The sequence below is a fragment of the Cricetulus griseus genome, chromosome 3 (genome assembly GCF_003668045.3).
Source record: "Cricetulus griseus strain 17A/GY chromosome 3, alternate assembly CriGri-PICRH-1.0, whole genome shotgun sequence".
NCBI classification, from domain to species: Eukaryota; Metazoa; Chordata; class Mammalia; order Rodentia; family Cricetidae; genus Cricetulus; species Cricetulus griseus.
This window is the reverse complement of record NC_048596.1, coordinates 188,299,039-188,319,494: the sequence shown is the minus strand read 5'-3', so window position 1 is coordinate 188,319,494 and position 20,456 is coordinate 188,299,039. Positions and strand designations below refer to the sequence as shown.

Genomic DNA, 20,456 nt, shown 5'->3' with positions numbered 1-20,456 from the left:
GGACTAAAGGCGTGAGCCACCACTGCCCGGCAGGGTGCACATGATTCTAAGTGATTCTTCAACAGCCGTGTTCTGACAATGCTCTGCCTAAAGACCTTGAAGCTTTGGTTAGGTCTTTGGCGGCGAACATCTGGTCAGCCAATCCCACATGGCAAATGAGAGCTGGAAAATTACAGCTGTGTTGGGTATTTTCAGATCAGATGTTGGTTGGGTAATTCTGGGCCTGAGTCACACAGAGGGAAAATCGTGGAAAATATACAGAATCGCCATTGGGCCAGACAGCCAGAACTTGAGCTAATTACTGATCGTGGGGAGAACAGGGAAAGGGCTCTGATTCTGTCAAATGATTGGTTCGGTTTCTGTGTGAGTAAGGTGAGGCCTAGGTTAACAAACCTCTCTATTCACTTTTCATTGTCTCTCTCTCTGTCTCTCTGTCTCTCTCTTTGTGTGTGTGTGTGTGTGTGTGTGTGTCCTCCTTCCTTCTACTTCTTCACAACCATGCATTTGGAAGTAAGTTTTGTACATTTTTGACTAAGTAAATCCTATCTACTGGAGAAATGTGTAAATTACACAAGCCTTAATGAAATTTATTTTTATTGAAACAGGGTCTTGCTATGTAACCTAGGGTGGCCTTACACTTCAGGTAATTCTTCTGCCTCAGTTTCACAAGTGCTAGAATTATAGGAATGACCTACCAAGTCTGATGTTGAACTTTTGGGTTTTTTTTTTTTAAAGATTTATTTATTTATTATGTATATAGTGTTCTGCCTGCATGTACGCCTGTAGGCCAGAAGAGGGCACAAGATCTCAATACAGATGATTGTGAGTCATCATGTGGTTCCTTGGAATTGAACTCACGACCTCTCCAAGGGCTGTCAGTGTTCTTAACCTCTGAACAACCTCATCAGCCCAGGGGTTTTTTGTTTTGTTTTGTTTTGTTTTGTTTTGTTTTTTCTTTGTTTCCAAAACAGAATTTCTCTGTGTGGTCCTGGCTGCCTTGGAACTCATTGTGTAGATCAGGCTGACCTCGAACTCACAAAGATCCACCTACCTCTGTCTCCTTACTGCTGGAATTAAAGTCATATGCCACCATGGGCTCTGACTTAAAATTTTTAAAGAAAATAACAGCCATCTAAATCCTTTACCCAGAAGTTAATGGCTGGCATTCTCTTAGAACACAGTTTTGGGGTTTTTTGTTTGTTTGTTTTTTGGGTTTTTTTTTTTTTGCTGTTGTTGTTTTGTTTGGGGTTTTGTTTGTTTAGGGTTTTTGTTTTGGGTTTTTTGTTTGTTTGTTTGTTTGTTTGTTTATCCCTTGCAACTTTTTTCCTTGTGGTAAATACGGGGTCTTTGAACGTTATGTATAAATCTTCATTGTTGGTTTATTTCCTTAAGAGGGGTCTAGAAAAGAGTTACTAGTTAAGAAAGCTTGTGGCCATGGTTAAGGATGCTAATTTCATTTTGCCAAACCGCACCCCGGAAAGCCTGCACTGATTCACTCTCCCCAGCGGGGACTCAGACCCCGCCACAGATTCACAGGTTTCCCACAAAGTCCAGCTTCTACATATGTTTGGGCTCTGCCCTGTTACTTGTATGTGGCAAAATCTGCTTTATTTGTTGAAACGTGTCCAGTGTTTATCTGCACCTTTTTTTATCAAGCCTGCACTTCTATATAGAGGCTTGCACGGGGTGGGGGTGGGGGGATGGCAGCTGGGGCTCCTGCTCCAAAAGCCACCTGTCCTCTAGGCCCCTCCCCATTCCTCTGTTGCCCAGAAGGCAGTCGGGTCCTCCTGGAATCAATGTGTATGTTTGGATAGTTGCAAAGATGCCACCCTCAGAGGAGGGGCAAGATAAAGATTCAATTTCCTGCACAAGGGCCTTTTGTCCTAACAGAAGCTTCTCTCCTCAGGGGACAGATTTTTCGGTCCATTAGTGGGCCGAGCGGTTGCTCTGCCAGTAGGCTTGATCGTCCACACCTCCCGGGGGGCGGGGGTGGTGGTGGTGGCGGTCAGTGTGGTTCCTGAAGCCCACCTGTGTCCTTCCTCTTCCTGGCCTCGCCATCCCCTACCCTCATCCCCAGGCGTGGCCCCACGGTCCTGTCCACGGATTGTGGAGCCCGGGGCCAACTGGCTGCTTCCCTGGCGGCCTGGGCGAAGAACCAACTCTGACTGAGCGGCTCATTGTATGCGCCACGGGCGGTCAGCACGGAGCAGCGCAGCCAGCAGCGCAGGTAGAGCGGGGCCCCAGCTGGGTCGTGGGCGGCTGCTCCAGGGCTGGAGATCCGTGTCTGCGTGGCACCCCTAGGACCCCTGCACCCAACATCTACTTACTGCTCTTCCGTTTGTCCATCCTCCGCTGGGACTCCTACCCAGTTTCGAGATTCATACTGCCTGGGGGGTCTCCAGTCGTTTCCAATATGTTAGCACCCCTGGCTCCCCACAGGTAACTTCTAGGGTCCTGGGCTGATGTCACCGGATGTCCCTTCTTTGCTGTGAGATCATAAGAACTGAGTCAGTCCCCACGGATTCCCATGGAAGAACGACTGCCTGTGGGATGGAATTCGGAAGGGACCAGTCCTAGGAGCCTTTGTTGAGCCTGGGGAGAGAGCAGTCCTGTCCTGCTCGTGTCGCTAGGGCTAGTTCGTGAGAGAAGACCAAGATTTTGGGTAGATGGGTGATTAGGTCTCCAGGTGGGGTGTTCCATTCCAAGGAGGGATTGGGGCTGAACTAAGGGTGCAGCTGGCGGCATTTGTGGGTCTGGCAGCTTAGTGAGGGGTTGGTGGGGAGAGTAGAAAGGTGTAATGTTGTGTATTTAGAGTCTGTCCTCAGGAGCTTCGGCCCTCTTTCCCCTCTCCCATCTACTGAGCATCACTTATGAATTTAAAGGTGCTTTTCAAAAGACATGTTTTTAAAAAGCTCATCAAGAGCTTTGTCACAGAATGCTTAAGAAAAAAAAAAAAAAGTTTTGGACCAGATCTAGAAAATGGGTCGGGCTGGCTTGATTCTGGCTACTCAGCCTTGAACACAGCAGTGGGCTCTCTTGGCTCTCAGTATATGTACCCCCCCCCAACACACACACACCCAAATGCTGACTTTACTTTCCCTTCCCTCTTAAACAGGAAGCAAGAAAGTTGAGTGTCACTTAAGCAAACACTTAGAAGGAGGGCTTAAGGTTTGGGGGTTTTGAGGCCCGATTACTCTGTGTAGTCCAGGCTAGCCTGATCTCAAACTCTATCGTCTTGTCTCAGGTTCCTAAATGCTGGGATTACAGGGGTGTGCTGCCATGCTCTCAGCTAAAAAAATAAAACGTCATCTTTTTAAGATGAGGAAATTGCAGCTTGACCGGCAGGGAGAACTTGGTTGACTGGAAGCCATGAACGCATATAGGCCAGTGCTTGCACTACTGTGAATAGAAGGCTGTGTGAAAGCCCCATGGGTGGAGTGGCTGGTTAAACTCTCATTTTACCACGGAACCTGGCCCAGAGTGGTTTAGTGACTGGCTTGACACAGGATACGAACCCAGTCTGGCTCCAAAAGCTAGGCCTCCAACCATTATTTCTTGTATTCTGTGTTGTGTACACTTGTGCTGTCTCTTCCTGTGCTTGCTATCTTTGTTAGAGTCAGAGGGTCATCAAAATCTTAGGGCTGATGTGCTTGGGTTTTTCTTACAAACAGAATTCCTCTCAGGTTCACAGACAGTGGCTATGACCCAGATTTTGGAAGAATCTTGAATGCTGTAAGTCTACTACATGTTGTAAGGTGTTATTTCCCCTAGTGTCTCTAAGACAGCTTCTTGCAATTGTTAATTTTTTCAAATCAGAATATGTCCTAAGGTAGCATTTGACTATTATTGTGTGTTTTTCAATTTCTCAACTGATGCTTTTTTTTTTTAGTTATGTCATTGATTTAGGAGAATAATTTGATTTTTTGAATATGAAGTCATGGCTGTGCATGGTGGCACACACCTTTAGTCCCAGAGACAAAAATGGTCTCCCAAGTTTAAAGCCAGACCACTTACATAGCAAGTTCCAGGCCAATCAGGGCTACATATTGCAACCCTGTCTCAAAAATAAGTAAATAATAAATATTAATAAAATGATCAGAGAACATTTAGATGTTCTCTATCAATGCTCTGCAGAGAAGCACAGAAATATGCTAAATGTACAATCCCTACCTTATGTCCTGCCTGTGTTGCTATGGGAAAAGACCCTTCATAGTTTAGGATCCCTCTATCTGTATGGTTCTATGATTTCTTTGTTTGTTTTGGTTTTTTGAGACAGGGTTTCTTTGTGTAGCTCTGGCTGTCCTGGAACTTGCTCTGTAGACCAGGCTGGCCTCAAACTCAGGTCTCCACCTGCCACTGCCTCCCAAATGCTGGGATTAAAGATATACAGGATCACCTGGCTGTTGTACTTTGTTTTCATTGACAGTTCCTGCCTCAGAACTCTGTCTCTAAGGCAGATCACATAAAATTGAATTGAATTTTTTCCCTAAGTCAGGTTACAGAAACTCAAATCACCCCCACCCCACCCCTGCCTTGGAGCTGCTGGTTGTTCAGAAATTATCTGACCTACCTTGTCTAAAATAGACAGTGTCATGAGGGGTCTTGCCCCATACTCCATACCCTGGAGGAAGGAATACTGCACAGAGAAGTCAAGAAGAATGTAGACCGACAGGCCTTGCTGGCTTTCCACAACCAGTGTATCATTAGACATACAGGGTAGTACTTATAAAAACCCAAAAGGGCAGAGGTCAGAGAGAATCCTTTGGGGCCATGCACCTGGAGGGGATCAGGAAGTTAGTCCTCCTTCCTCACCTGTGTGTCTCTTAATCTGTATCCTTGGTAATAAAATGATGGACATAAGTGTTCCCCTGAGTGCTGCAAGCCAGTCAAGTATATAGATTGTACTCCACAAAGGAATTGTGGGAACCCCAGTTGCTAGCTGGGCCAATCAAACAACCTTGGGCTTGTTAACTAACACCAATAGAAGAAAGAATGGTGGTGGGGACATGGTCCTTGAACTGTGGGCTCTGTCACACACTATCTCCAGGAAACTTGGCTCAGAATTGAATTGACTTAAAAGATACAGAGATGCTGCAGAATTGACCACTTGCGTCCTAACAGAATTCCCCAACAATTCTGGGGATCCCAGAGGTCTTCAGTGGTGATTGTCATATGAGAATAGGAAGAAAAAAATCAAAACTCAAAACATTTTCCTCCCAAGCAGCTGTGTGTCACCAGGCCTGGCTTTCCAGACTGATTTTAATTCATTTCCCCAACAAATGATGATGATTTTAGACAGGGTCTCATGAAATCCAGGCTAGCCTTGGCCTCCTGATCCTCCTGCCTCTACCTCTCAAATGCTGGGATTACAAACATATGTCAGAATGTCCAGTTTTATGGCGTGCTAGGGACTAACCCCTGTGCTTCATGCTTGATAGGCAAGTACTCTAACTATTGGATAGCCCCTATCTGTTGGATAGATTCCAGAAGGCAAATCTCTTTCCTCCTGCTGCGTCTGTACTGTGCAACTGCAAGCTCCTTGGTCCTGGCAGTCACCATGAAGCTGCATGGTCAGAACTGGCAGGTATGGCTGATTGGCCAGGGCCTCATATCAGAGAAGACATATCTTTTGTCACAGTCTGGCCCAGCAAACAGTCTTGAAGTTGAAGATGGGCTTGGAAACACCTTTCAGTGAATAGGAAAAGATCCTCCAAACCCATGCTCCTGACCTTCCCTGGTCTGGTGGGTACCCAAGTCAGCTTGTAGATGGACTTATAGACATGTCTTCCAGCAATAAAGGCTGGAGACCAGCAAATGTCATCCATTCCTTTTTTAACCTACTAAACATAATCTAAGATTACCAAAGAAAACCATTAGAATTGCACACAGTGTCACATGCCTGTAATCCCATCACTGGGAAGAGACAACGGGAGAAACAGGAGTTCATGTCATCCTTAGCTATGTATTTTAAGGTCAGCCTGAGATACATGAAACTCTGTCTAAAAAACAAAATAGAAACACCTATAACTTGCCCGTAGAAAAGGAAACACTACTTACTATTTGATATTATCCCTTCCATACTTCTTTTTCCATTTTCTTATGTATTCTTTGACAGCTTTATCAAGATATCATTCACATACCTTCAAGTTTGTTCTTTTGTTTTGTTTTGTTTTTTCCAGTTAGGGTTTCTCTGTGTAACAGGCCTCGCTATCCTGGAACTAGCTTTGTAGACCAGGCTGGCCTTGAACTCACAGAGATCCTCCTGCCTCTGCCTCTGAGTGCTGAGATTAAAGGTGTGCACACCACCATTCGGCAAATGCTGTTTAGAATGTATAATGTATTCAGTATTGTGAGTCAGCCACAAGTGAAAACATGTTGAATTTTGTATGTATCCACAATTTATCATTAATGCCAGATAATTCTCTTTACTTATTATTATCATTAATAATAATAATAATAATTGTTATTATTTTTGGTGTGTGTCTTTGTGTGTGTGCATTTGTGTGTGTGTATGTGTTTGTGTGTGTGTGTATGTGTGATGTGTTTGAATGTAGGCACATGCATGCCACAACTCACATATAGAGGTCAGAGGACAATTCTGGGGAGACATTCCTACCCTTCTATCCCTCTGGGGATCAAACTCAGGATTTGAGGCATACACAGCAAGTACCTTTACCTGCTGAACCATCTCCTTGGCCCTTGGCAGAGACTTTTTCATTGTGAGGTATACAATAATTTTGCTTATCAATTGATAGATACTTGGAATGTTTCTGCTTTGGTATTATAAATAACGCTGTTATGAAAACTCGTGAGCAAGTTTTAAGTGGACATATGTTTTCACCATTATGGGTCTATAGTCTGGCATGGAATTATTGCATCATATGCTGAGCCTGCTTAGCCCTCTGAGGGACTGCCAGACTAGCAGACGATTTTCCACAGCACCATTTTCCATTCTCGCCAGTACTGGATGAGGGTTCTGGTTTCTCTTATTTCCACTAACACCTGTAATTTTTAAAAATCCTGGCTTATACTTGTAATATCAGAACCAGGGAAATGGACCAGGAGCTCATAGTTAGCCTTGGTTACACAGCAAGTTTCTGGGCCAGCCTAGTTACATGAGACCTTGGGGGTGGGGGACTGGAAGTTCTATGTCCCTCCCTCCCTCCCTCTTTTCCCTCTCCCCATCTGGCTTAGTGCCACATGTTCCTTAGCCTGTACCATCTCTTTTCAAAATTTTGTTTTTATGAGACATAGTCTCACTGTGTAGCCTTGGCTAGCCTGGAACAAGATATGTAGACCAGGTTGGCCTCAAACTCATAGAGTATCACCATGCCCATTCCCCCTTTCAAAGAATGTACATTTATGGCCTGACATGTGCACCATGGAAGTCAGAGCACAAGTATTAGAAGTTGTTTCTCTTCTTCAACTGTATGATCCAGGGATCCAACTCAGGCTGCCAGTGCCCTTTACTCACGAGCCGTCCTTCCAGCCCCTCCATTTCCCTTTGTCCTCAACAGCTGTCCTACCTGGGTGATTTGTCCAGTTATTAAGAATGTACTTGTCCGAGGGGCATTAGTGGCACACACCTTTAATCCCAGCACTCTGGAGGCAGAGGCAGGTGGATCTCTGTGAGTTTGAGAACAGCCTGGTCTAAGGACAACCTCCAAAGCAATACAGAGAAACCCTGTCGGGGGGAAAAAAAAAAAAAAAAGAGTGTACTTGTCAATCATTTGTGTATCTTCTCCAGGAAAAAAAAAAAAGTCTTCCTAAATCCTTTACCCACTGACAGGAATTTTTTAATATCCTATGTGTAAGTCACACTCGAAATCTGTTGTTTGTTTCTGCTTTCTTCCATCTGTTGTCGCTCTTTGGTATGTGTACATTTTTAACATAATTGGTACTGTTTGGAGTAACCTCAAGGTGCACATCAGAAAGAAATGTGGGCCGAGCAGGCAACGACCCTCCTGCACCTTCGTGGTAGGCTGCTAGAATTCCAATTCTGACTCAGCTGGTGTGGGGGTCCTAAAGGCGAGCTTTACTCTTCCTAAACTTCATCTCCCTCTTCTGTAAAATGGGGGCACTAACTGAGCCCACTTCCTCATTTCAAGGACCATATCAGCAAATAGACAGGGCTTGGCCTGTGGGGATCCCTAATCAAGCGTATTTGCTATGCTGCTGCTTTACTGTGCTGCCTCTTGATCCATCACAAGACTATTTCCTCCTCCCTGATTTCTTTCTTTCAATTTCCTTTTCTCTTCTCTTCTGTTCCTTCTCTTACACATCTTTCTCCCTAAGGAACACTCTGGCTCCATCACAGCAGTTTTACTTCACTGGTCATCCTTGAGGCATGACGTTTACGGACTTCCTCACCTAGAATCCAATGTGCCCAGCCATTGGGATTCCTGAGCAGGGATGGCCTCCAGTTGACACTAAACTGAGAGAAATCTGAGCCTGCCAATATTAGGTTTCACTCTCTTAGATTCCATGCCAGGGCTTGGACAGGCTAATGACAAGAGGAGTTGTCTAGTGGAGCTTGGCTGGAAGTTCCTGGGACCCAGCTCAGCGCCTGTGATGGCAGACATTCCTTGTCCTGTATCTCATCTTTCCACATCTGCAAACCAGGCAGAAAACAGCACTCCTAGTATATCTCAGGCCATGAAATGGTAAGGGATGTTTAAGGAACACCACAAAAAGAAATGCAAGGCAAGAGCCTAATTAATTACTCCTTCTAGACTTGGTTGGTGGGGTGTCTGGTTTCCTTCATTAGGTATTTGTTTATGTCATGTTCTCATTGGTTTCACCCTACAACCCAGGCGACCCTGGAACTCATCATTGAGCAAGACTGCCTTCAAACTTGCAGCAGTACTCTTACCTCAGCTTCTAGAGTGTTGAGATTACAGGAATGAGTGACTGCACCTGGCTCTTGTGTGGCCTTTAAAGTTTTTCCTGACATGATACTCACAGTCTAATTAAATTGTTTTACTGAAATATAACAACTCAGAAAAGAGCAAAGAACAGAGCACGCTGGGCAGTATCGGCCCATGCCTTTAATCCCAGCACTCAGGAGGCAGAGGCAGGCAGATCTCTGAGTTTGAGGTCAGCCTGGTCTACAGTTAGTTCCAGGACAGTCAGGGCTACACAGAAAAACCCTGTCTCAAAAAATAGGTAAGTAAATATACCCACAAACAAACAACAAAAAGTATCTTGATGGACATATTTCTCTCTCTCTCTCTCTCTCTCTCTCTCTCTCTCTCTCTCTCTCTGTGTGTGTGTGTGTGTGTGTGTGTGTGTGTGTGTGTGTGTGTGTGTGTGATAATCTTTCAACTAGATGTAGGGCAAACTGGTTTCAAACTTCTCGTGACCCTCCTGCCTCTGCTTCCTAAATGCTGGGATTACAGACATGTACTACCAAGCTGGCCTGATGGCATTTGTTTTGTTTCAGACAGGGTCTCATTTAGCCCATGCTGGCCTGTAACTCCCTGTGGAGCCCGGGCTGGCACTAAACTGACCTTTCTGCCTTTACTTCCCAACTTCTGGGATTACAGGTGTGCACCACCACACCATACTGATGAATTATCATTGATACATTATGTATTTAGCTCCCACATGGAGAAATACCATGACCAGAACCTAGAAGCTCTGTGTACCACCAGTATCCACTATTAAATCCAGAACCCCTGGTTGTCACAGAAACTCATCTTGCACTGGTTTAAACAGGAATGAAATGCTTTCTCCAATGGAGAAATGGAGAATCTGCACACCTGGACCCAGATATTTAGATGGTACTGTCTGCTTGCTTGGGACTTCATTATTTCTCTGTTCAGTGTTTGTCTATGTTGGCACTTTCTCTCTCTGTTGGGGACTGGCAGGTGTTCTGATCTTTTTTCCTTTTTCTTTTTTAGATTTACTTACTTCATATTATATGTAAATGTTTTGCCCGCACATATGTCTGTGCACCACATGTGTGCCAGCAAAGGTCAAGGGGTGGGGGTCAGATCCCCTTGATCTGTAGCTGTGAATAGTTTTGAACCTCCTTGTGGATGCTGGGAATCGAACCCAGGTCCTCTGCAAGACAAGCCATCTCTACAGCCCAGGTGTTCCATTCTTAAGCTACTTCTAGGTGAGGTCAGGAATTGCAAGGGGTAAGTATGTAGATAAGCCAGTCTTGGAGCATGTCTTAGTTAGGGTTTACTGTTGCTGTGAAGAGACACCATGACCATGGCAACTCTTATAAGGAAAACATGTAATTTAGGGGGCTGGCTCACAGTTTCAGAGGTTCAGTCCATTATCATCATGGTGCATGCAGTCAGACATGGTGCTGGCTACATCTTGACTGGAAGGCAGTAGGAAGTCAACTGACAGTCACACTAAGGGAAGCTTGAACGAAAGAGACTTCAAGCCTGTCTCCACAGTGACACACTTCCTCTAACAAGGCCACACCTCCTAATACCCTTTGGGGGCTATTTTCTTCCAAAGAACACATGCCCCTCAACAAACAAGGAGTGCTGAAGTATCTGCTTCCAAACTATTATGGGATGTTCACCAGAGAAGACTACTTGGACATGAGTTTAAACCAATAGAAAGTCTGTATTAGCTGGCTGGTGACTACACTCTGGGTGTTCAGGATCTCAGTGTACCTCTGAGCCTTTGTCAATGTGAGTTTTTAAGCACAAAAAGAAATGCCCTGGGTGGACATACTTCAATTAACAAGAACAGCTAGCCAAAAGCAGAACTACAGAAGTCAACAAGTAAAGTCAGCATATTTGGAGACTTTGCCATAACTATGGACTTCTACGGATTAGGCTTTTGTTTTAGTTTTGGCAGGTGGTGCTGTCTACCTACATGCTGGGTTTCACAGCCTGAATGGTACTTCCACCATGGAGTTAGCTGTCCTAAAGCTCTTCGAATAGATGAGCAGTGCTTCATTATGGAAAATCTAACAACTGGGTTTTTGTTTGGTTGGTGTCTTAGTTAGGGTTTCTATCGCCGTGAAGAGACACCATGACCATGGCAGCTCTTATAAAGGAAAACATTTAATTGGGGCTGGCTTACAGTTTCAGATGTTCAGACCATCATCATCATGTTGGGGAATATGGTGGCGTGCAGGCAGACATGATGCAGGAAAAGTAGCTGAGAATTCTACATTTTGATAGGCAGGTAGCCAAAGGAGACTGTGCGCCACACTGCGTGTAGCTTGAGCATAAATGAGACCACGTCCACAGTGACACACTGACCTCCAACAAGGCCACACCTCCTAATAGTGCCACTCCCTATGACCAAACATTAAAACATGTGAGTCTACAGGAGTCATTTCTTTTATTTTTATTTGTACGTGTGTGTGTATATGAAGTTTTATTCATCTAGAAAGAACGTGATATCTTCAATGAATGTTAACCCTTCATGATTGACACATTATCCAGTATTCTTTTTTTTTTTTGAGCTATACATTTTTTTCCCACTCCCTTTCCCTCCTCCCCTCTCCCCTTCCATCCTTTCCTCTGCTCCCTCCCCCCTCCATGCTCCCAGTTCACTCAGGAGATCTTGTCTTTTTCTCCTTCCTAGGCAGATCACGTGTATCTCTCTTGGGGTCCTCTTTATTACCTAGGTTCTCTGGGATTGTGGCCTTATGGGAGCCATTTCTATTCAAACCACCACAGTTGTTTTTTTTTGTTTTTGTTGGTTTTTTTGTTTTGTTTTGTTTTAAGATTATGTATTATGTATACAGTGTTCTGTCTGTCTGTGTGCCTGTAGGCCAGAAGAGGGCACCAGATCTCATTACAGATGGTAATGAGTCACCATGTGGTCACTGGAAACTAAACTCAGGACCTCTGGAAGAGAAGCCAGTGCTCTTAACTTCTGAGCCATCTCTCCAGCCCCTTTAGTTTTTTGTTTGAATTTACACTCTTTTTGCTTCAGGACTGGGATTATAGGCATCTGCCACCTTACTTGGTTTATGGGGGTAGGAGATTGAACCTGGATCCCACCTTACTCTTTGAGAGCTTCTATTTGGCTAGAGTGACTGGCCAGCAAGACTCTGGAATTCGTCTGTGTCTACCCACCATTGTTGTGGTTACAGAACATGCCACTGCACCGGTTTTTATGTCAGTTCTGGGCATATGAACTTAGGTGCTCATGCTAGCTCAGCAAGCACTTTACTCACTGAGCCATTTCCCCAGTCCCAGGCCTTGTTTTTATTTATTCCAGTATAGGAGGGGCTGCTGGGGACTGAACCCACACATTCCACCACCCACCATCAGCACGGGGCTAACACTACCACTAAGCTACAATCCTTTGCTGACTGAGTATTCCAGTGTCTGAACTCTAGTTGCCTCAAAGAAAACAGATAGGGATAATTATCTCTACCTTCTAGGAAGGTTGAGAAGGTAAAACTTGACCATGAAGATAAAAATACAGGTCACTGCTTCCAACACTCTGGTAATTAACCTGTGTGGGAACACTGACGTTCCTATGAGATAATCTCAGGTAGGACCTGGACTCCGAGAGACACTGCGTGACTGTCCTAGTTCTTGAGTTCCAGTAACAGGGTCAGATGGCACTTCCTCTAGCACATGAGTCATTTAAGAAGACCTTTGGCTTTCCCAGAACATGGGTGACAAACACCTTGGCCTGGATCAAGATGAAGTTCCTCATGGCTAGGCAGTTGCCTTCAGTTTGGGAGCAAGCAAGGGAACAATCAGAGGTGGGAGAGTGGACTGGAGAGATGGCTCAGAGGTTAAGAGCACTACTGTTCTTCCAGAGGTCCTGAGTTCAATTCCCAGCAATCACATGGTGGTTTACAGCCATCTGTATTGAGATTTGGTGCCTTCTTCTGTCATGCAGACAGAACAATGTGTACATAATAAATAAATAGAGAGAGAGAGAGAGAGAGAGAGAGAGAGAGAGAGAGAGAGGAGAGACCAGGTTGCCATCAGAAGTGCCAGGAACTAACAAATTGGAGTGTGAGCTAGAGTCCTGGCCTCCCCACACTCTTTCCAAGACTTGAATCCTCCAACTAGATAACTGAAACCAGTTGGCCCGCTGCAGCAGCTGCTAAGTTAAATCACTGGGTGAACATAAAGCAACTAGTTTAGTTTAGTTGTTTGTTGACAAATGTGGTGACTCATGCAAGCAGGTAGATAGTTACTCCAGGTCTTCTGGGTTTCCAGGGCTGCGTGTGTGATCCAGGAAGACCTCCAGAGTCGGCAGGTAAGACAGCTTTTAAGTGTTCTTTACCCACTCCCAAGTCCTAATGAGAGGCAGGCACAGAGACGGGACTGTTCACAATTTAGACCTCGGCTTTTCTCAGTGTGATATTTACAGGGAAGCAGGTGAGGTGGGAGATACATGCTGCAAAAGCAGGGAGGTATGTTTCAGTCTCTCCCGTTGAAAGAAAGGAAGCCTGGGATCATTTGCGGAAGCAAAAGGTAACAGACAGGAAACTCTAGGACCTTGGGGTGTGGAAGTTGGGCCTAGTGTTGCTCCTACCTGCTGGACAAATGTGACCTATTAAAGGGAGTAGGGGTTGGTAGACATTAGAGGTAAATCTATTCTAGAAGATATGTAAATGATCTCAGGATGGCTCATCTTGGCCGAGACCCATGCCAAACCCTCTCCTCCCAGGTGTTTACAATATCATCCCCTACAGCCTGACGTGGTAACAGGTGCCTGTAATCCTAGCACCTGGGAGGCTGAGACAAGGTGATACAGAGTTGGAGGCCACAGGATGGGGTTGGTGAATAAAGTGCTTGTTTAGTATGCATGAAGCCTGGGGTTTGATCCCTGGTATCTCTGCCGCCCAGCTTGTACCACCACCTTGAGGCTTGCTTATTTTCTTGTTCAAGAGAGACGGAGAGAGAGGAAGAGAGAGAGAGAGGAAGAAAGAGAGGGGGGATGCATGCATCACATTTGGAAGGAAGACCAAAATGTCACATTCAAGGTCATCCTCAACACAGAAATTTAAGGTTGCAATCTCCATTTACAGAAGATATTAAAGCTGAGCAGCAAGAACAAATCACAGGCTTTAAAGTTCCTGTATGGCAGTTTGGGGACTCAAAGCCAGCCCTCTTGCCTCCTTGCACCAGGAAAGCCCATCAGCTCACACTCATTTGGAGAACTGCCAATGGCAGGGCTACTCTGCCCCTCTCCTGGAGTGCTTTCTTTAGTGGGGCTGTCTCCCTCCAGGGGCTCTGACCAGTCTTCCTCCTGTGCTCTCAGGCTCAAGGAACCTCCAGGTACCTCCCATAGATTTGTAATCAACACAAGCCTCTCTCCCGGTCCTGGACAGCAGTGAGTCCTCTCAGCAGGGGAAGGGCCAGCAGTCTGCTATGGGCATGCCTCTGCTCTGCCTCTCTGCTCCTCTACTTCCATCCTGCCTCCCACTTCCCTTGGCTCCTCTGAAACTCATGACTTCCAGAGAACACACCTCTGTTCTGTTTGTTTTGTTTTGTTTTGTTTTCAAGACAGAGTTTCTCTGTGTAACTTTGGAGCCTATCCTGGCACTGAGATCTGGTGCCCTTTTCTGTAGATCAAGCTAGCCTTGAACTCACAGAGATCCACCTGCCTCTACCTCCCAAGTGCTGGGATTAAAGGTGTGTGCCACCAACGCCTGGCCATCACACCCCAGTTCTGGAGTCCATCCCAGCTTCAGAAAGGTCCAGAAGAGTGATGGCAATGATATTGTCTATTTTCTGTCTCTTTGGGTGTGTGAGTGTGTGTGTGTGTGTGTGTGTGTGTGTGTGTGTGTGTGTGTGTGTGTGTGTGTGTTGAACCTGGGGCCTGCACATCCCAGGTAAGAGCTCTACCACTGAACTCTATCTTCTTCCTTTCTCCTCCTCCTCCTCCTCCTCTTCTTCTTGTTTTTTTGTTTTTGTTTTTTGTTTTTTTTTTCATGACAGGGTTTGAAGTCCTGGCTGTCTTGGAATTCACTCTGTAGACCAGGCTGGCCTGGAACTCACAGAGATCTGTTTGCCTCTACCTCTCAGAGTGCTAGGGTTAAAGGTATGCGCCGCCACCACCCAGCTTGTATTACCACCTCAAAGCTTGCTTCTTTTCTTGTTGGAGAGAGAGGAAGATAGATAGATAGATAGATAGATAGATAGATAGATAGATAGATAGATAGATAGATAGATAGAGGGGTCACCAGTGATGTGGAATTACTTCAGACTTACTATGTAGCTGAGGATCCTGTGAACTCCTGATCCTCCCCCCTTGTTTACCAAGTGCTAGAGTTACTGGTGTGCACTATCATGCCTGGCTCATGCTGTGTCTGAGACTAAGTTAGCTTACTAACTAAGATATACACCTGTAACAATAAGTCTTTCCACCAAGCCGCCCAAGTCCTGCTGCCACCACGTTAAGGTCCCAAGAAACACATAGAGACTTATATTAGGTACAAATGCTGTTTGGTCAATGACTAGATTTCTCATCTGCTAGGTCACTCTTAATTATAAATCTAAATATTTTATAAGACTTTTTTTGTTTGTTTGTTTTTCGAGACAGGGTTTCTCTGTGGCTCTGGAGGCTGTCCTGGAACTAGCTCTTGTAGACCAGGCTGGTCTCGAACTCACAGAGATCCACCTGCCTCTGCCTCCTGAGTGCTGGGATTAAAGGCATGTGCCACCAATGCCTGGCAAGACTAATCTTATTGGAAACCAGCAGCAAGCGTCCTGTCCTCACATGGTGACTCTGTGCTTTCTCCTCCTACATTTCCCAGAATCCTCCTTGACTCCTAGTCCCACCCATCTTGTTTTCCTATTGGCCAACAGTACTTTATAAACCAATAAGACAATCACATACACAGAAGGACCTCCCCATCATACACCCCAATTCCGTGTGTGTTGGGGGTGTACATATGTGGAGGTCAAGGGACAAGAACAATTTTGGGGAATCAGCTCTGTCTTTTTACATGTATATTCCAGGATTTTAAACTCAGCTCATCCGGCCTGGCAGCAAGGGCCTTACCTGCTGAGCCATCTTACAATGTCCTGTTTGTTGCTGGTTATTTCTTTGCTCTTTGGGCTCTTTTGGGGGGAGGGCTGCCACCCAGCTCCCGAATAAATCACACAAAGGCTTATTCTTTCTTACTTATGAATGCTGGGCCTTAGCTTGGCTTATTTCTAGTCAGTTTTTCCCAACTTAAATCATCCAGTCTACCTTATACTTCTGGGCTTTTACCTCTTACTATTTCTGTATAACTTTCTTTACTTCTTACTCTGTAGTTGCTGTGTAGCTGGGTGGCTGGCCCCTAGTGTCCTCCTCCTCCTTTTGCTCCTAGATCTTCTCCCAGCTTACTCCCCCTATTTATTCTCTGCCTGCCAGCCCCACCTATCCTTTCTTCTGCCTATCGTGATTGGCTGTTCAGCTCTTTATTAAACCAATCAGATGTTTTAGACAGGCAAAGTAACACAACTTCGCAAATGCAACATAAAAGAATGCAGTACTGCCTGGAGAGATGTCTCAAAGGTTAAGAGCACTGGCTGTTCTTCCATAGGTCCTGAGTTCAATTCCCAGCAACCACATGGTGGCTCACAAACATCTGTAATGAGATCTGGTGCCCTTTTCTGGCCTGCAGGCCCACATGCAGGCAGAACACTGTATACATAATAAGTGAATAAGTTTTAGCTGAGTGTTGGTGGCGTACGCCTTTATTCCAGCCCTTGAGAGGCAGAGGCAAGCAGATCTCTGTGAGTTCGAGGCCAGCCTGGTCTACAGAGCAAGTGCCAGGATAGGCTCTAAAGCTACACAGAGAAACCCTGTCACAAAAAAAGCAATACATCTTTGCATCATTAAATAAACAAATGTAACATATCTTAAAGTAATATTCTATAACATTGTTAATGTTTAATAACAAAAATCATGCTACTTGTTAATTAAAAAAAATCATACAACATGGAAGCATACTGTACCATAGAAAGTTCTAATCTTCAATCATGGGAGTTACTTTTTTTGTTTTGGTGTTTTGTTTTGTTTTTTGAGACAGGGTTTCTCTGTGTAGCTTTGGAGCCTGTCCTAGCACTTGCTCTGGAGACCAGCTGGCCTTGAACTCACAGAGATCCGCCTGCCTCTGCCTCCTGAGCGCTGGGAGTAAAGGTGTGCATCACCAACGCCCTGCTATGGAGTTACTTTTAGGTGATCCATAACTAAGGACTGCCAGACTTTTCAGGTTGGATCCTGCCTATCCTGCTCTGTGATCTTAGCACCAGACAATCTCTCTGTGACTCTATTTACCCATCTATTAAAGGGGAATAATACAGGCATCTGGCTTCCAGGATTTGTGGTGGATGACTGAAAAAAAGCATAGAGGAAGGAGAGTGTAATGACTCCCATAAAAGGGATTCTGAAGCAAAAGGCAGGAGTGGTGGTGGAGAACACCTTTAATCCCAGCACTCTGGTGGCAGAGGCAGGAGGATCTCTGTGAGTTTTGAGGCCAGTTTGGTCTACAGAACGAGTTCCAGAACAGCTAGTCTTGAAAAGACAAAAGAAAAAAGAAAAAAAAAGTTGCTAAACCAGGTGTGGTAAGTGTTGTGCCCAAATTTTGAACACCCCGCCCCCCAAAATCACCAAGAGGAGAGTCTTTTATTGTTTAACCAGCTAACCCCATTAACTCTGGCCTGTTCCCTGTTTATCAAAGTAGACGGCTGGAGGACCCAGGGGAAGCATGAGGCAGGGAACTTATTGGGCTAGGGTTATGCAACAGTCCAGGATTGGTCCGCTTCCAGACTTGGGCAGTCTTTACTGTATTGATTGGTCAACTGGTTGTTATGGCCCATAGACCCTCCCAGGGTGGTTGCTATGCTCTGCACAACACTGTTGTGCCACTTTTACCAGAGCATAAAGCACATCTAGAGTCCTACCAGCTATCTTTTGATTGGTTCCTTGCCTCGAGGAGGGTCTCTGACTGTCTAGTGACTAGGGCAGGCCCAGCAAGGTCAGACATGTGCTGAGTCAGAGGCCTACATGTCTTTTCTGCAGCCTGTCATGGCTACTAAGGGGAGGGGGGCCTGGTCCCTTCAGCCAGCACTTAGGAGATGGAGATAGAAGTTTAGGGTCCTCCTACAGCTACATATAGAATGCAACCTGCACGGGGCTGAAGTTGGGCCTGGGATATGAGTGAGGCCACAGTCCCTAAGCATGTCCTTCCGTTTTTATAGGCCCTAACTAGAGGCATGCGGCTGCCCCGCTTCTCCAGTGCTTTCGTGCTTTCACTCTTGATAGTACAGACCTGCATCCTAGTCTTCCTGGTCTCCCGGCAAACACCGTCGTCCCCCACGGCTGGCAACAGGGAGCGTGTGCACGTGCTAGTGCTGTCCTCGTGGCGCTCAGGCTCGTCTTTCTTGGGCCAGGTCTTCAGCCAACACCCAGATGTCTTCTACCTAATGGAGCCGGCTTGGCACGTGTGGGATGCCCTGTCGCAGGGCAGTGCCCCTACGCTCCACATGGCCGTGCGCGACTTGGTCCGTTCAGTATTCCTGTGCGACATGGACGTCTTTGATGCCTACCTCCCGTGGCGCCGCAACATCTCAGATCTCTTCCAGTGGGCCGTGAGCCGCGCCTTGTGCTCGCCACCGGCCTGCAATGCCTACGCTCGCCGCAGCATCAGCAGCGAGGAGGTGTGCAAGTCTCTGTGCGCGACGCGCCCCTTCAGCCTGGCCCGGGAATCATGCAGCTCTTATAGCCACGTAGTGCTCAAGGAGGTACGCTTCTTTAACCTGCAAGTTCTCTACCCGTTGCTCAGTGACCCAGCGCTCAACCTGCACATCGTGCACCTGGTGCGCGACCCGCGCGCGGTGCTGCGCTCCCGAGAGCAGGCCGCCAAGGCGCTGGCCCGGGACAATGGCATCATCCTGGGAACCAACGGCACGTGGGTGGAGGCAGACCCCCGGCTCCGTGTGGTCAGTGAAGTGTGCCGCAGCCATGTGCGCATTGCAGAGGCCGCATTGCATAAGCCGCCACCCTTCCTGCAAGATCGCTACCGCCTAGTGCGCTACGAGGATCTGGTCCGGGACCCACTCACTCAGATCCGGGAGCTCTACGCCTTTACCGGCCTGAACCTCACGCAGAAGCTCCAGACTTGGATCCACAACATCACACATGGCTCAGGGCCAGGCTCACACCGTGAAGCCTTCAAGACCTCATCCAGGGATGCGCTCAGTGTGTCCCAAGCCTGGCGTCTCACACTGCCTTTCGACAAGATTCAGCAGGTCCAGGAACTGTGCGCTGGAGCCCTGCAGCTGCTGGGTTACCGACCTGTGCACTCTGAGCTTGAGCAGCGGGACCTCTCTCTGGACCTCTTGCTGCCTAGAGGCATGGACAAATTCAAGTGGGCTTCCTCCACCGATGCACAGCCAGGATCTTAAGAGTCTTAGTGGAGAGTCCCTGTTCTGACATTAGGGCCTATTGGAGTATGATAATAAAAGGGCTTGGAGAAACCAGAGGAACAGTGTCTGGGAGTGTTTGGGTGGTCTTTGAAAGGCATTATGCTGGCCTGCCCCTGTTACCTGGCGGAACAGGCAGTACCCTGGTCAGCCCAAGGTTCCATGGGAACTAAGTCTGCACACAGGTGCAGAGGACCCCTTTAAAAGACAGATCCCTGACCATTTCTCTGTTTCCTCTTGGCTTCCTCTCTGCTTTGTCTCTACTCTGTCTCTTACCTACACGCTCTCCCTCTGCCTCTCTATGACAGCCGGCCATGGCGGTCAGCCATTTACCCTGTTGTTCTCCTCCTCTTAGTCTCCCTACTCTGCCGGGCCTTATAATAAACTTATAGTCAATATGTCTCATGTCTCAGCATTTCTCTTTTCTTCTTTTTAAACAAAAGAATAATAGTCTTGCCCTGTATTAGGAAAGGACTGAATCCAAATTCCTTATTTCTTTTCCTCCCCAGATTATGACATTGTGCCCAGATTCTGAATCCCAAAATCACCAAGAGACCTGTTCTGATGCAAAAGCAAAGAGTCTCTTATTGTTGTTTAATGAGCTAACTGCATTAACTCGGGCCCTTCATCCTTTTATATGGCTGGAGAAACAGCTAGGCGGGGAGCTTATTATGCATTATAAGGGGAGTGTCTAGGGGGTACCCAACAGTCTCAGGATTAGTGCGCTCCAGGCTTGGACGACCTGTCCTGTGTTGATTGGTCAACTGGTTGTTATGGCCTATAGGCCCTCCCAGGGTGGTTGCTATGCTCTGCACTTCACTGTTGTGCCATAAAACAAGCCCAGAGCCTTAAAGCCCACCCAGAGTCCTGCCAGCTAACTTCTGATTGGTTCCTTGCCAAGAGGAGGGTATCTGAGCTCCTAATGACTAGGGTAGACCTGGCAAGGTCAGACATACGCTGAGTCAGAGGCCTACATGTCTTTTCTGCAGCCTGTCATGGCTGCCAAAACACTTGGCTGGTCCCTTCAATGATTTTCCTTTGAGTCCTCCAGGGTCTGGGTTCCCATTAAGCACTCTCTTACGG

General features: G+C 46.4%; 1 protein-coding gene across 1 annotated transcript; it reads left to right on the top strand.

The window, feature by feature from the left end:
• The first annotated feature begins 161 nt into the window (after positions 1-161).
• Positions 162-19,764, top strand: Chst6 (carbohydrate sulfotransferase 6). Its single transcript, XM_027406056.2, has 3 exons — positions 162-372; positions 2,078-2,227; positions 18,150-19,764. Exon 3 carries the CDS (start codon positions 18,165-18,167, stop codon positions 19,353-19,355), a length of 1,191 nt encoding a protein of 396 aa, XP_027261857.1. The 5' UTR covers positions 162-372; positions 2,078-2,227; positions 18,150-18,164; the 3' UTR covers positions 19,356-19,764.
• Positions 19,765-20,456: the final 692 nt, after the last annotated feature.